Source organism: Octopus bimaculoides, chromosome 28 (genome assembly GCF_046866305.1).
Source record: "Octopus bimaculoides isolate indiv1 chromosome 28, ASM4686630v1, whole genome shotgun sequence".
NCBI lineage: Eukaryota > Metazoa > Mollusca > Cephalopoda > Octopoda > Octopodidae > Octopus > Octopus bimaculoides.
The window spans coordinates 15,337,770-15,355,225 of NC_142955.1; the positions used below are offsets into that span (position 1 = coordinate 15,337,770).

Here is a 17,456-nt window from a genome sequence, read left to right on the forward strand (position 1 = left end):
TTGAAACCTCTTTGCAAACTGATAACCCATTCATTTAAAGATTGAGGGTCATCTGAAGGGTTTTCTATTTAAAACCCTTAGAAACTAGCTTTTCTAATGAATATGCATTGTTCAGTATAAATTTCACTTTGTTCAGTATGAATGCAAACGCTTACACCAATATCAACAACAACAGCATTATCACTGTCATCATCATCATCATCATCATCATCACAATCATAGTGTTAATTATTTGGAATTATTATCAATTAAAAATAAATTTATTCTATTTTTTTAATTTTCTTCTACTGTCCACTGATTAAAAAGGTGAAGCAGCACCTTTGGGTGTTTTCTTTTTTCAATAAGTTCAATTAGAGGTTAAATTAGCCTTAGTTAAGGGATGGCAACATTCAAAGAGTAACTGGTTAGATCCCTAGTATGTTTAGGGAAAATGATAGGTTTATATATAAACCATGGTTTATAATCAATCAAATGAAAATAAGAAAATGGAGATGTACCCTTTAATAAATCTTAATAAAATTTATTATAAGCAAAATCAAATATATACATACATCCACATATATATATATATATATATATATATATATATATATATATATATATATATATATATATATATATATAATACTAGTATTATAAACCAATTTCATTCGGGGCTACTTGGGCCACATTTTAAAGATGAGGAATTTTGCCAGTCATCGAATTTGGTTCTATTTCAATTTCACTTGCCCCGACAGGCCTTCACAAGCAGAGTTTAGTGTCAAATTTATGTTTAGAAGTTATTTTCTGAATAGAATAGATTTTAAGAAGCAACTTGTGTCCAACTAAACTCTGTGAATACCATGGAAGAATCTACTGAAGTGGTTGACATGAAGAAGGGCATCTGGCTGTAAAGAAATATCTCAAAAAGGGTAACCATGATGAGAATGGTTACTGTCAAGGGTCAATAATTACTGTTAAGGGCACAAAGGTTCAGCCATAATTTAGCAGGGGAAACCGATTTAAAAACATTGGGTGACCTCATGGATTTTGACAATGACACAATCACACTCTTACATGGATAGATGCATGTGTAGTTAAGTTACTTCTCTCAGAGAAAATGATTTACCACATATCACACATATGTGGACTTTCTCCTGTATGAATATGTTTGTGTGTAGTTAAGCCATTACTTTGAGAGAATGATTTACCACAGATATCACAGTGATATGGTCTCTCTCCTGTATGAGTACGTTTGTGTATAGTTAAGGCACTGTTTGCAGAGAATGATTTACCACAGATATCACAGTGATATGGTCTCTCTCCTGTATGAGTACGTTTGTGTATAGTTAAGGCACTGTTTGCAGAGAATGATTTACCACAGATATCACAGTGATATGGTCTCTCTCCTCTGTGTATAAGTTTGTGTGTATTTAAGGTTGAGTTTAAAGAGAATGATTTACCACAGGTATCACAATTATATGGTTTTTCCCCTGTATGAGTACGTTTGTGTTTAGTCAAGACACAACCTCCAGAGAAAGATTTACCATAGATATCACAGTGACATGGTCTCTCTCCTGTATGAAAACGTTTGTGCTTAGTTAAGGCACCGTTTTCAGAGAATGATTTACCACAGGTAACACAGTGATATGGCTTTTCACCTGTATGAATACGTTTGTGTGTAGCTAAGCTACTGTTTGTAGAGAATGATTTACCACAAATATCACACTGATATGGTCTTAATTCTGTGTGAATACGTCTGTGGTTAATTAAGGCACTGTCTTGAGAGAATGATTTACCACAGGTAACACAGTGAAATGGCTTCTCACCTGTATGAACACGAATGTGATTAATCAACTTACCACTTCTAGAGAATGATCTACCACAGATTTCACAACTATGTCGTGATTTTCCCAATTCTTTTGACATTTCTCTGAGGGATACAAACAGACCCAACCATTGAAGTTTCTCACAGTATTAACATTTTTCCCTTATCTTTTGTCTCACAGCACAGCATGTAATTTCCTTTCTCTTCTTATTCTTATAATTTATTCCCCAGAAATATTTCAACTGCTATCAACTGTGACTTTATCAATATCTAAAATTCTGCAAACTGCTTTGCAAATATATTCAAGTTTAATTAGAATGCAAAAGCAGCAGATAATGAGATGCAGAAATGGTGCTATGAATCTTCGCTCAGAGCAAATATTTCACAGTAATTCCAGTCTAGATTTATTGCAGTTGGGTTATTATATCGGTTCTCTATATTTTCCTCTAGTCTTTAAAAAAATTATCAATATTCCAGATGTATCCAAACTTAAAAAAGTTGTTTTGTGCCAATGTCATCCATTAATCTGAAATAATAAAGAAACAGTATTAGATATAGAGGAGAGATCAAAACGGAAACGTTCCAACATTTCTTTATTGATTAACAAATGACATCATATATCATTGGGTGAAATCTAAAAATTTGTAAACTACAACTACACCTCCACATTGTGTAACATTACATATATATGTATATATCATCATCCTCATTTAACGTCCATTTTCCATGCTGGCATGGGTTGGACAGTTTGACTGAGGACTGGCAAGCCAGGGGGCTGCACCAGGTTCCAGTCTGATCTGGCAAGCTTTCTACGGCTGGATACTCTTCCTAACGCCAAGAACTCCAAGAGTGTAGTGGGTGCGTTTTATGTGCATCCTTCTATCATATTGCTGGGCCCACGACTCCTCTCTCAAAGACATTTCTCATAAGGTCCACTGCAACAAGAATAATTGTGCTATTTCAACTGTGAATTGATTTTACGGACGTAAAATAGGAAATTATCCCGTGTTGTCCTGTGTGTGTCATTCCATCTGTCCTTTGGTGAAACTTAGTCTACTTAGGAACATTCTGCTCAACATGGCTCACTGTAGCGTAGTGTTGTGTGCTCTGGAGTAAAGCAATCTGAATTAGATATGACCAGAGAAGCTAAAGAGAGGGGGATGACAGCACGGAAGGCCACAGTCCCCCGGGACCCACGAAGGGTAAAGCTGAAAACCTGGTCAACTTCAGAGAAAGGAAGGGGTAACAGAATACTCAATACACGGATTTCTGCAAGCCAGATAAGAGATCCGGCACGTACGCTCCGTGAAAACATACGAAAACACGTTATTGTTTTTCTCCCGAGTCAAGCAGATTCTAGCGGAAACGGAAGTGAGGTGTGTCATGTGATAACAATAAACACACCGCTCTCTAAAAATGTTAAGAAAAAGGAGGGGGGAATAGGAAATAATGATATTACGATGCAAGTCACCATGGTTACTGTGGTTAATATCTGGCTGTGATAAACAAGTCTTCGTTATTGTCGCCATCGGCCGGTACTATTCAAGAAGAGTGGTCCCTGTGCGCGCACTCGCGCTAGCTAGTCGTGAGTAGTCGGGCGCCCAAAATATATGAAATGAAAAATATGTAAAAATACTAACACACAGAAGCACAGAAAATAAGAATCTGGTAATGGGAAGAATCAACATAGACAACCGTGAACCACAACGCAGCGTGTGGTTGTCATGGTAACAAGTTGTTAATGCCACACTGTCTGTTGATTGGCTAAAATTACCCAAATTTCCCAACTTTAATTCCAAATAACTGGTTGATCATAATCAAAATTCAGAGTTGCATCAATACGCCAAAATTTAAAGCAATCTGAGCAAACTTAAAGGGTTCGTTTCCTTTTATACAATATTAAAACAACATTTTCTAAAAATTTTCTGAAGCAGCAGCCCCACTAACTTTATCTTCAAGCCGCCACTTGTGTAGGCATAGATGTATGCGGATGTTAAGAACACATCGGGATGGCAGTGAAAAAGTAGATAGTAGAAACGTCTATAGCCATCGAAGTGCGAAGTAAGTTCATAGACACAAGAAAGATAATACCAGTTCGTAGTCATTAGTTCACGGTAGTTGAAACACTATATCGAAAAGTTGCGGCCATGGTGCTGAGCCAGTTACAGGTACATGTTGTACGTGAAGTCGTGGCTGTGATGCTGTTGCCCGTGTCCTGCAGGTTGTATATTCGCTGTTGATCTGTGGTGAGAATTCACAAACAGGGAAGTGTTGCAACGTGTGCGAATTGCTTGCTGCACTGTTTATGAAGAGAGATGATGTTGACGATGTTACGAAAGATGAAGAAGAAGGTTGCTGTAATGCTGTTGGACAAAGTTGATGAGTCTCAATGTAGCTGCTGTGGTGGTGGTTGTCTGGTGGTCGCTGGAACTGGCTCTGTCTTGTGGTCCGTGTCTGGACCTTAAAAGGTCTGGAACCAAAAGACCTCAGAAGGAGGTGTAGTGACGTCATATGGCGCCAAAAGGCATAGTCGCCATTACTGCATCTTTAACCATGCATGCGTGGATTTCAACATCCAAGCGTTCCCGCTTCTTTTCATTCTCTTTCCACGCCAGACAGCGAAGAAGCAAGACGCTCCAGCAAGCTCTCTCATTGAGTGTGGTCGAAGCAAGTTGTCTCTCCAACAATTCAACTCTAGGGACAGCTCACATCAATATTCCGACGTCTCAGCAACCAGACTTTCTCACAGAAGGCGACTCAGCAACCAGACAATTTAAGGCTGTCTATTTACCTCCTTAAATAAATATTGTTGTGTTGATTAGTTTGGAGTTCTGCGTTCCGTTTATATTCTGATTTAATATAGGAAAGCAGGTGTACCCCTAAAGGTGTATAACCACTATTCCTATAGAGGAAAAGCTGAGTTTTCTCAAGGAACTGTAGGCTCAAAACATAGTGGTAAACAGGCTGGCCCACGTGATCTTATTTCAAGCTTCCAGCTGGTTATATGCGGTAAGTTGGCACAACAGAGTAAGAGACAAATTGCGCCAATACTAACAACAGTAGTGGACACAATGGGATCCAAACAGTGGCCAAATGCTAGCTGTTTTCTGCTACATTTGAATGCATGTGTAGAACGACCGTGTGAAGCAAGAAGACTGGTGACGAATGGGATGGCTCCTTTTAGCGCGTCGCACGGTCGACGCAAATATAAGAAAGCTCACATGTGAATGTGAGGAAGTGCCAACAAGGAAAAGAAAGAGACACAACCGGTAAAGATGAATAAAGAGAAAGGTTTATTAGAGCCTTAAACTGTGTGGTTGTGTGTGCGAGAATACGGCATAATAACACAATATATATGACAGGCCGTCATGGAAACAAAAGAGTGTATGTATACAAATATGTGTATGTGAATGCAACAGAATACAGAGCATAGAAACAGTCTATAAAAAGGACGTTCAGCGTCCTGAACACAAGGATAAGAAATACCAGTTCTTAGTTAAGGTACACAGTAGATGAAAGTCTGCACATAAGAGGTTGGGGCCGAAGAGTCACATGTCATGAGAAGAGTTGAGGCTACAATGCTGTGACCGGTTACTTGGTACAGAGGTTCTCGTAGGTTGAGTTCTGGCTGTTATTTCGTGGGGAAACAATTCACACAAACAGTGTTGAGAGAAGCTGCGGTTGCTGTGTACACAGAGACATCGGTGTGGACGCTGTCGACAAAGAAGCTGATGGTGGCGTTGAGGATGGAGTTTGCAGCAAGCTGTTGGCTGGTACTGGCTTGTGCTCTATGGTCAATGACTAGACCTTAGAATATCTGAAGCCGTCACAAACTGGCATAGATGAAGCAGGCTATTTTATAGGGAAAAATCGGCTCCCACGTAAATAGCACCATTTGAGCGTGATCGTGACCTCCTGGCACGTAAAAAAACATTCGATCGAGTTCGTTGCCAGTGCCGCTGGACTGGTTCCTGTGCAGGTGGCACGTAAAATACACCATTTCGAGCGTGGCCGTTGACAGTACATCCTGACTAGCCTTCATGCCGGTGGCACATAAAAGCACCCACTACACTCTCGGAGTGGTTGGCGTTAAGAAGGGCATCCAGCTGTAGAAACTCTACCAAATCAGATTGGAGCCTGGTGTAGCCATCTGGTTTCACCAGTCCTCAGTCAAATCGTCCAACCCATGCTAGTATGGAAAGCGGACGTTAAACGACGACGATGATGATGAGAAGCATCAGGAAACACTCTCTCACGTGACCTTATCAGAAGGCCACGATTGGTTGTTATGCACCCTGGCTCGAAACAGAACCAGAGACAAATGCCGTGCAAATAACAGCCAATCAGGATGATGGACGCAGCAGGGTCCAAGCCGGCCGAAGGCTAGATGTTACCCTATACGTCCGCATTTACAAACATACAACCGAGAGAGAAGCTTCGCTACACATGTATTATATACAATAAATGAAAGAGAAGAAATTTCACGCGTGTCTATGCTACAATTTAAAATTAATCACTATAGAACAAAAAATGGACTATATACCTGTTGTAACTTGGTTATCTATAGTCCGATGATATTTCGGAATTAGAATTCCTTCTTCAGATCTTATTTGCCGAGACTCCGGCAAATAAGATCTGAAGAAGGAATTCTAATTCCGAAATATCATCCAACTATAGATAACCAAGTTACAACAGGTATATAGTCCATTTTTTGTTCTATAGTACATTGTTATAGCTTTCTAAACTTTTTATTCTTTACAAACAATACACAATGCTTCAAGCGAACTACAATACTCTCTTAAAATTAATCGTCTTTTACATCCCTATTTCTTTTTTTTTTTAATTACTGGATAAATGCCAGAAATGACCTCAGGCTCTTCAGTATTTTTAATTATAAACAGAAACAACCAGGGACGGAAAGTAGGGTTGAAAAAAATCATAAATTTTCAACTTTTTTTTTTTATGGCATAAATGTGTTTATGAGGAGAATATTATTAAAAAACATCAATACATGAGACTGAGAACGAAACCGGGGGGGGGGGGGGTTGTCTTGAGATGTACTAGAAATAACAGCCAAATCTCCCTTAAATTACATGTTTCCCTCTGAAAATATTTACAGTTTTCTTTTATCGAATGCGCTCCCCACCGCCAAGTCTTTAAGGGCAAAAAAATCGGCCAAACTCGTATCGGAAGTGGAGACGGGGGCAGTAAAAAAAAAATTAACTTATTTGGTCTTCCTGATCCGAAACTCCGTTTTTTTCGAAGCTTTTCTCCCTACGCGATGGAAACAATTTTCCTTAAAAATTTCTTTATAATCGTAATCTATGCTGTTTGAAAGGTATTTCTATAAAATTTCATTAATATATATCCATTTTCCTGGAATGTTATGAGGGGAAAAATCGGATCGTGTGAATTTTTCGAAAGTCCTCTCCTCACCACGTTCGTTTGCACAAATTTCTGTTTTCGTATTCGTTTTCTACACATTTTAAAACAACCATTACACTACTTTCTCTTTCGTTTTGGTGACCGAGAGTTAAAGCAAACGTTAACCGAAAATATATCTTTTAGAACATCACCACCACGGCCGATGGTGACAATAATAAAGATTCGTTTACCAAAGTCAGATATTAACCACAGTAACCATGGTGATTTGCATCAAAACATTATTATTATTATTATTATTATTATTATTATTATTATTATTATTTCGTTTTCCCTCCTTTATCTTAACATTTTAGGCTTTATTTACTAGAGAACGGAGTATTTACTTCCGTTTCCGCTACAACTTGTATGATTCGTGAGAATAAACAATTACGTGTTTTTGTATATTTCTACGGAGATTTGGTGTGAGTATATATATATATTCCCACTAAATATTGATTTGTATAGCATAACAGGTAAGATATACACACCTATCTATCGATTGATCGTACGTGCCGGATCTCTTATCTGGCTTACAGAAATCCGTGTATTGAGTATTCGGTTCCGCCCTTCCTGTCTCTGAAGATGACCAGGTTTTCAGCTTTACACTTTGTGGGTCCTGAGGGACTGTGGCCTTCCGTGCTTCTGTCCCCATCTGTTCAGCTTCTCTGGTCATATCTAATTCAGACTCTCCAGAGCACACAACCAACTGCCTTGACGCTTTGTTTCTGCACCTATTAGAGTAACCACGTTTTACCGTCGTTCATGTCTCCTCTGTTTATAAGTCCACATTGCACGGTCAGCACATCTGAGGATTCTTCTCTTTAACTGTATGGTGCGTAAATATATCAAAGAGAGATCTATTCCAGCAGATTTTGAAGAAACCACAGAAAATATAGCGCAGATGGAATTTCTTCGTTTTGCTGTGCATTTTTCAGATTTTTTTTTTTCCTCGATGCCCTCGGATTACGAGAAATGATTTGTTGTTTTTTTTGCCTCAGTCTCTGTGGACCGATTTTGATGGATTTTGTGGGGGTAGAGACGGACTATATGTAATCTGAACCTCCCCCCCCTTATTTATTTATTATTTTTTACGGAATCCCACGTTTTAGGCTATGGAGATTCCGATTCTAAAAAAAAAATTGTTTGAAAAATTTCACCCCCCCCCCCAAAAAAAAACAGGCTATTTACATGCTAGAAATAACAGCCAAATCTCACAAAACTAGGGTTAGGGTCAGGGTTACGGTTAGGGTCAGGCTTACGGTCAGGGTTATATAAACACCGGGTTATATAAACACCCGGGGGGGGGATCGAAATTTTGAAATTGAGATTTTTGAAAAAATTTTTGCAGAATCGGATTCTCCATGGTCTGAAACATAGGATTCGGTAAAAAAAACAAAATTTGAAAGGGGGGGGGGTATACCCAGATTACATATACTCCATCCATCTCCACCTATTTTTTTTTACGGAATCCCACGTTTTAGGCTATGGAGATTCCGATTCTGAAAAAAAAAATTGTTTGAAAAATTTCAATCCCCGCCCCCCCCCCCCCCAAGCAGGCTATTTACATGCTAGAAATAACAGCCAAATCTCACAAAACTAGTGTTAGGGTTAGGTTCAGATTACATGTAGTCCATCTGGACCTTTGTGGGCACTACGCACTTAAAAGCTACAGGAGAAGCATATTCTGTAAAGCTGTGATTAAGTGGAGATTTGGCTGTTGTGTCTAGCATTTCCCATGAACACCTTTCTCGTTTCTTTCTCACTCTGACAAATATTGATGTTTTTGAATATCCACCCCATCCCCCATTATTAGCATAAACTCATGTTATTAAAATTTTTGTTTTTTTGAAAATTTATGACCTTTCATCTCCTAAACCTCACAAGTCATTTAATATGCTAGAAATAACTGCCAAATCTCCCTTAAATCACACCTTTTCCTTTGAAAATGTTTTCGTTTCTTTTTTCTTTTCTGCCAAAATGTTTCCTCCTATAGTTTCTAAGTGCATAGTACCCACAAAATTGACGAAGAATCAGTCTGCAGAGGAGGGAGTTGAGAAAAAAAAAAAACATTTTGAAAAAATTTTTTTAATCTAGAAAAGATACTTCAGATCATTTCCAAGGGCCACGTGAAAAAGAAAATCTGAAAAATCCCTGTCAAAATGGAGAAATTCTAACTCATGTGGGCCACCTATTGCTGATATCTGCCAAAAATATTTCATGTTGAGATTTCTGATTTTATTGAGTTTCATTGATTTCATACCATTTGCCATTTTTTGCCCCCTCCCCAACAATTTCGGGCCTTGTGCCTTGAGTAGAAAAGAATTTCATACCATTTGCCATTTTTCCATGATTCTCTTCCAATCTGACCAAAATATTTGAAATTTTTGTTGCATTTTTCATAACCAAAGATGGATATTCATGTGTATATGTTGCAAATTTATCTTATCTTGTCTTACTCATTTTGCCCCGCTTTAAGATGTCTTTTACATGCTCAAAGAAAATGTTGATAATTTTGTGAAACAAGGATCAGATTATGCTGTGGTATTTTTGATGCATTTAGGGAAGGCCATTTACTAGCTGTTATGTCAACATAAGGAAGGCATGTGCCGTAGTGATTAGGGTATTCTGGTCATGATTGTAAACCCACAAGTTCGATTCCCAGTGGGGCACTGTTTCCTTGAGCAAAATCCTTTATTTCACGTTGCTCCAGTTCACTCAACTGGTAAGAAACCTGTATTTCAAAGGGGTCGGTCTTTTCATATACTGTGTCATGCTGAATGCTCCTGGGATTCACATACAGGGCACATGTGTCTGTAGAGTACTCAGCCACTTGCACATTAATTTCAGGAGAAGGCTGTTCCATTGATTGGATGAACTGAAACTTGTCATGACCAATGGAGTGCCAGTTTAGTTTATGTCAACATAGAACAGAAATACAACAGTTTCACTCAAATAGTGACAAGCAAAGCCATGTCATATCAATACATCATCATCATCATCATCATCATCATCATCATCGTCGTCGTTTAACGTCTGCTTTCCATGCTAGCATGGGTTGGACGATTTGACTGAGGACTGGTGAAACCAGATGGCTGCACCAGGCTCCAATCTGATCTGGCAGAGTTTCTACAGCTGGATGCCCTTCCTAATGCCAACCACTCAGAGAGTGTAGTGGGTGCTTTTACGTGTCACCCGCACGAAGGCCAGTCAGGCGGTACTGGCAACGGCCACGCTCAAAATGGTGTATTTTATGTGCCACCTGCACAAGAGCCAGTCCAGGGGCACTGGCAACGATCTCGCTCGAAAATCCTACGAAGGCCAGTCAGGCGGTACTGGCAACGGCCACGCTCAAAATGATGTATTTTATGTGCCACCTGCACAAGAGCCAGTCCAGGGGCACTGGCAACGATCTCGCTCGAAAATCCTACGAAGGCCAGTCAGGCGGTACTGGCAACGGCCACGCTCAAAATGATGTATTTTATGTGCCACCTGCACAAGAGCCAGTCCAGGGGCACTGGCAACGATCTCGCTCGAAAATCCTACGAAGGCCAGTCAGGCGGTACTGGCAACGGCCACGCTCAAAATGATGTATTTTATGTGCCACCTGCACAAGAGCCAGTCCAGGGGCACTGGCAACGATCTCGCTCGAAAATCCTACGAAGGCCAGTCAGGCGGTACTGGCAACGGCCACGCTCAAAATGGTGTCTTTTATGTGCCACCCGCACAAGAGCCGGTCCAGGGGCACTGGCAACGATCTCGCTCGAAAATCCTACGAAGGCCAGTCAGGCGGTACTGGCAACGGCCACGCTCAAAATGGTGTCTTTTATGTGCCACCTGCACAAGAGCCAGTCCAGGGGCACTGGCAACGATCTCGCTCGAAAATCCTACGAAGGCCAGTCAGGCGGTACTGGCAACGGCCACGCTCAAAATGGTGTCTTTTATGTGCCACCTGCACAAGAGCCAGTCCAGGGGCACTGGCAACGATCTCGCTCGAAAATCCTACGAAGGCCAGTCAGGCGGTACTGGCAACGGCCACGCTCAAAATGGTGTCTTTTATGTGCCACCTGCACAAGAGCCAGTCCAGGGGCACTGGCAACGATCTCGCTCGAAAATCCTACGAAGGCCAGTCAGGCGGTACTGGCAAAGAATATTATAATAAAGTTACATGTTACACCTGTTTGAAATCAGGGAGTGCTTTTGTGGACACCCTGTATAATGTCAGAAGAAAAAACAGGATGGTCATGGATGGGGTGTCTTTGATCATCAGTGTGCTCAGTCTTTACTGATCCGGTGGTAAAGAGCAATGGCAGTATTTCTTATGAGAGAAGTATTTTGTTGTCCACTATTCTGAATTTCAATATATATATATGTATATATATACATATATATATATATCAACATCATCATCATCATTTAATGCCCGTTGTCCATGCTGGCATGGGTAGAACGGCTTGACCAGAGCTGCACCAGACGCTAGTCTAATTTGTCATGGTTTCTACTGTTGGATGCCCTTCCCAATGCCAACCACTCAGAGTCTGTAATGAGTGCATGCTTCTATGTGCCAGCAATTCAGGTGCCAGCAGCACAACACCAATATCTGCCATGACTTTGATTTCACTTGGCTTCATGGATCTTCTTGTCAAGCACAGCATACTGCCAAAGGTCTGTCGCATGCCATTGCCTCCATGAGGCCCAATGCTCCAAGTGTGCTTTTCTATGTGCCAGTTATGTGTCCACTAGCATTGGACACATTGCCTCTGTGAGGCCCAGCACCTGACACCTGCCTTTTATGTCCCACTGGCATGGGTGCCAGGAATGTGACACCAGCATCAGTTATGTTGCCTTCAGGAGGCCCAACACTCAGAAGGTGTTTTTTATGTGCCACCAGCGTGTAAAGTCTCTCTCTCTCTCTCTCTCTCTATATATATATATATATATGTGTGTGTGTGTGTGTGTAATGTTACATTGTTTGAAAGTGTAGTTGTAGTTTACAAATTTTTAGGTTTCACCCAATGTTATATGATGTCGTTTGTTAATCAATATAGAAATGTTGGAACATTTCCGTTTTGATCTCTCCTCTATATCTAATACTGTTTCTTTATTATTTCAGATTAATGGATGACATTGGCACAAAACAACATTTTTAACATTGGATACATCTGGAATATTTATCATGTCTTAAAGACTAAAAGAAAATGTTTTAGAAAACAAATATAATAACCCAACTGCTATAAATCTAGACTGGAATTACTGTGAAATATTTGCTCCGATTGAAGATTCCTAGAAACATTTCTGCATCTCATTATCTGGTGTTTTTGCATTCTAATTAAACTTGAATATAATTGCAAAGGAGTTTGCAGAATTTTAGATATCAATAAAATCACAGTTGATAGCAGTTGAAATATTTCTAAGGAATAAATTATAACAAGAACAAGAAGAAGGAAATTGCATGCTTTGGTGAGAGAAGAAAGATAAGGGAAAAATTTAATACTGTGAGAAACTTCAATGGTTGGGTCTGTTTGTATCCCTCAGAGAAATGGCAAAAGAATTGGGAAAATCACAACATTGGTGTGAAATCTGTGGTAAATCATTCTCTGTAAATACAAACTTGATTAATCACATACGTGTTCATACAGGTGAGAAGCCCTTTCACTGTGAAATCTGTGGTAAATCATTCTCTCAAAACGGTCACTTAACTAAACACAAACATATTCATACAGGAGAGAGACCATATCACTGTGATATCTGTGGTAAATCATTCTCTGTAAACAGTACCTTAACTAGACATAAACGTTTTCATACGGGAGAAAAGCCATTTCCCTGTAATATTTGTGGTAAATCATTCTCCCGAAACAGTACCTTATCTACACACAAACGTAGTCATACAGGAGAGAAGCCATATCACTGTAATATCTGTGGTAAATCATTCTCTCAAAGCAGTACCTTAACTAGACACAAATGTACTCATACAGGAGAGAAACCATATCAGTGTGATATCTGTGGTAAATCATTCTCTGAAGGTAGTGCCCTAAGAGGACACAGACGTATTCATACAGGAGAGAGACCATATCACTGTGATTTCTGTGGAAAATCATTCTCTCAGAATAAGGGATTAACTAGTCACAAACGTACTCATACAGGAGAGAGATTACATCACTCTGATTCGTGTGGAAAAGCATTCTCTCACGGAAGTTTCGTAACTCAGACATGAATCTATCCATGTGAACATCTGATTGTATCATTGTCAAAATTCATTAGAACACTCAAGAACAACAACCAATATTTTAAAACCGTTTCCCCTGTCAAATCATGGCTTAACCTTTGTCCCCCCCCCCCCGACAGTAACCATACTCATCATAGTTACCCCTTTGAGATATTTTTTTTCAGCCAGATGCCCTTCTTTATGTCAACCACTTCAGTAGATTCTTCCATGGCATTCACAGAGTTTAGTTGGAGAAGAGTTGCTTCTTAAAATCCATTCTATTCAAAGAATAACTTGTAAACATAAATTTATTCACATAGTTAAAAAATAGATACAAGAAGATGCTATCACTACATTTGATGTGGCCACTGTTATAACCTGCATTGGCAAGATAACATATTGTGATGTTTGAAGTATAAACATGCTCCTGGATATACTGCATATAACATACTTCAACGATATCGGAAAGATACTCTTGTTATATTCAGGGCTGTGGGTAAATAAGATGGTAAGCTGGCAGAATTGTGAGGATGTCTGGTAAAATGCTTATCAGCGTTTCATCCGTTTTGATAAAGTTATGGAAAGAAATGAAGGAAAGGAGCAAGTTGGAGATTGCGATCTGTAGCTGAGAAGAGAGGGAAGAATTGGAAATGACGCCATCTTTGTTCCTCTCAGACCAGTTTTGCCAGTTTCTGGAGAGGTTACATTATTTCATTGGTGGCATATTTTTTCGGTATTGTAAACCAGAAATTATGAACATAGACGCAGGAGTGGCTGTGTGGTAAGTAGCTTGCTTACCAACCACGTGGTTCCAGGTTCAGTCCCACTGCGTGGCGCCTTGGGCAAGTGTCTTCTACTATATCCTCGGGCCGACCAAAGCCTTGTGAGTGGATTTGGTAGACGGAAACTGAAAGAAGCCCATCGTATATATATATATATATATATATATATATATATATATATGTATCTGTGTGTGTTTGTGTGTCTGTGTTTGTCCCCCCCATCATCGCTTGACAACCGATGCTGGTGTGTTTACGTCCCCGTAACTTAGCGGCTCGGCAAAAAGAGACCGGTAGCATAAGTACTAGGCTTACAAAGAATAAGTCCTGGGGTCGATTTGCTCGACTAAAGGCGGTGCTCCAGCATGGCCGCTGTCAAATGACTGAAACAAGTAAAAGAGTATAGAAGCCATTATACAGTAATCTCTTATTGTAACCAGTTGTATGTATGTAGTGTCTTTATTTTTGTACGCAGTGTAAATTAACCAAATACAAACACATGTATGAACTGCTAATTTAACAGTAAATTTGCAACTGCTGCTATAATTATTCACTGGGAATTGAACGGCAAATGTGTATTTTTATATACCTTGAACCTGCCATCTCATTGCTTTTTATCAAGAGTTTCACCTGTAGCTGTTCGTTGCGTCAGTCAACATACATACACTGTCACACCATTCCACTGTCATGGACGTAAAGATAGAAAGTTGCTGATGCATAATGTTGTTGACATTAGGATATAATTAGAATTAAAAGTAAAACAATATTATATGCTGTTGTACTTGGGGATGGTCATATTGCCAGTTTAGCCAATAAAAACACACGCACTGTATATTTGGTGTTAATTTGCTTCAGCTTTATATTACATTAATCCTATTTCGGCCAGAGTTCTTTCGTCACACTTCTGTGACCTCATCAGTGGTCCTTTGCTTTCTTCTTTCTTGTGTGTGTCTCACCTTGCTAACTATCAGCCATTTTGTAACATCTGTTACAAAACATCTGTTTCAACACACGATTTCACATCAAAAATCTTGCAAAACAAATATGTAAACGGAATATTATATGCCATTACACTATACATGATATTCTTTCACTTTTGATATGCAATACCAAACAATTGCCAATGTTGTATTGTTTTATGGGGTCTGATACTATTACCATGCAAAATTTTGGTTTGATTTGTTTGAGCCAGATAGAGGGACAAAGAATTTTATTTATATATATATATATATATATATATATATCGATTATATAATTGCTGTACTGTATTGATAAATAAAATAACACACACAACTCATTTATCATTGTCATATAATAAACAAACAGGCGTTCATGTATGGAATTTTCTCTTATAAAAGTACACACGTACAGGAGGAGTAAATTATATATGTAATAGTACTTTGAATGTGGCTCCCAAGAAACAGTAAAAGTAGTTACCTGATTAATGACAGGTATTATTGCTAGTAGTATACAAGAGCAACTACCAACTTTGTGTTTTATACCAGTGGTACCCAACCACTGGGCGCTGGCTGGTACCAGTCCATGGATCATTTGCTACTGGGCCACAAAGAAATTATTAACATGTTTAAAGTTATGTAATAATTACATCAATTTGAAAGAAACTACCCTCCTCGGAGCAGACAACCATATAAATTTCTAATCTAAAGGATAAACCATTTTTTTTTTTTTGCAAAATCTATATCAGTACCAGAAACCAAAATAATTCCAATGTTTCCATTGCTATGTTTGTGGCAGGAGTGGTTTATCCTTCATATTACAAATCTATATAGTTGTCTGCTTGTGAGTAATAAGGGTTCTTTCAAATTGATGTCATGTTTTCATTGCTCGATTAAAAGGATCCGCTTGAAACGGCCGTAATGCACTGATATCTGGACATCCTTGTTACTTATTTGCTTCATACATATATTTATATATAAATTTAGATTGGAGCCTGGTGTTGCCATCCGGTTTCACCAGTCCTCAGTCAAGTCGTCCAACCCATGCTAGCATGGAAAGCGGACGTTAAACGATGATGATGATGATGATGATATACATATATATATTTATATCATCATCATCGTTTAACGTCTGCTTTCCATGCTAGCATAGGTTGGACTATATATTTATATATATGTATACATATATATGCACACACACACATATATATATATATGTATACATATATATATATATTTATATATATATATATATACAAGGTGTCCACAAGTTCTGGGTACATGGAGTAAATAAAATCATAACATAAACAAATATAAGAAATAATAATTTCTTAAAGTATGTGTTAATCTCAATGTACCCAGACTTTATGGACACCCTGTATATATTCATAAACATATATATATATATATATATGTGTATACATATATATTCATAAACATATATTTATATATATATATTCATAAACATATATATATATATTTGTGTATACATATATATTCATAAACATATATTTATATATATATATTCATAAACATATATTTATATATATAATCCAAGAAAGTTAGGGGTTGTGAATCCAACCAACTCAGGGATAATATCTATCCAATATACTGCCGGAAGGATACCCAATTATTATTACACTAGTGTTTCTACCAAGTGCAATAAATGGGTGCGGATAAAAGGAAATTTTACCCTTAATTTATATAGCAATAAGAAAATGGAGGGGAATATGTGGTTCTCATCAACTTGCAGACACTGTATTATGTCAATTTACCTGTTTATTTTTCAACCAAGAGGACAATAAAAAACAATATACAAACACATATGACACACTATGTCATATCAACAATTAAAAATTCGAAAGGACATCTACTGACAGAAGAAGGGACAAAGTCTTACAGCTGTTTCGGCCTAGAGGTGGCATGCCTCATTCTATCTATATAACTGCAATAAGCTGGAGTAATTGGTGGATGAAATAGAGGTACATGCATGATTCTCTAGGCCTCTTCAGAGATTTAAAAAGTTCATGAAGTTTGTTTACAACATCCAAATATAAATATAAAGAGCATATAAAAGAACAAAAAAAAATATATATAAAATTTAATAATAAGGGTAGAAATTGATATTATATATATTATATATATATATATATATATAATTATGTGTATTTCTTCTATCTTAATGAATAAAAATTCTTCTGATAGAATAAATGGGTTAATAGAAACCAATGTAGCAAAGAACACAAAATAACTGTGGTTTAGTTCCTGTTTTTAAGGCAGGAACTCCT

At 38.3% G+C, this 17,456-nt stretch overlaps 2 protein-coding genes across 4 annotated transcripts in view; one reads left to right on the forward strand and one right to left on the reverse strand.

Moving 5' to 3' along the window:
• Window positions 1-633: 633 nt before the first annotated feature.
• Window positions 634-17,456, reverse strand: part of LOC149130629 (uncharacterized) — a 36,570-nt gene continuing 19,747 nt past the window's right edge. The window contains exon 2 of the mRNA XM_089344574.1: window positions 634-2,333. Coding sequence (XP_089200700.1) covers window positions 1,105-1,908 — 804 coding nt within the window. The 5' untranslated portion in view covers window positions 1,909-2,333 and the 3' untranslated portion in view covers window positions 634-1,104. The remainder of the gene's footprint in view (window positions 2,334-17,456) is intronic.
• LOC128251126 (uncharacterized) lies at window positions 7,508-15,222 on the forward strand. Of its 3 annotated transcripts, none has more exons than XM_089344595.1 (2): window positions 7,508-7,653; window positions 12,342-15,222. In XM_089344595.1, exon 2 carries the CDS (start codon window positions 12,768-12,770, stop codon window positions 13,440-13,442), a length of 675 nt encoding a protein of 224 aa, XP_089200721.1. In that variant the 5' UTR covers window positions 7,508-7,653; window positions 12,342-12,767; the 3' UTR covers window positions 13,443-15,222. The 3 variants fall into 3 exon arrangements, with proteins under 3 accessions (XP_089200721.1, XP_089200720.1, XP_089200722.1); XM_089344594.1 differs by having other exon boundaries at window positions 7,553-7,704; XM_089344596.1 differs by lacking the exon at window positions 7,508-7,653 and adding an exon at window positions 7,752-8,063.

Coding starts and splice junctions, on each gene's coding strand:
- LOC128251126 (XM_089344595.1), top strand. CDS start 12,768: ATGGCAAAAGAATTGGGAAAATCACAACATTGGTGTGAAATCTGTGGT.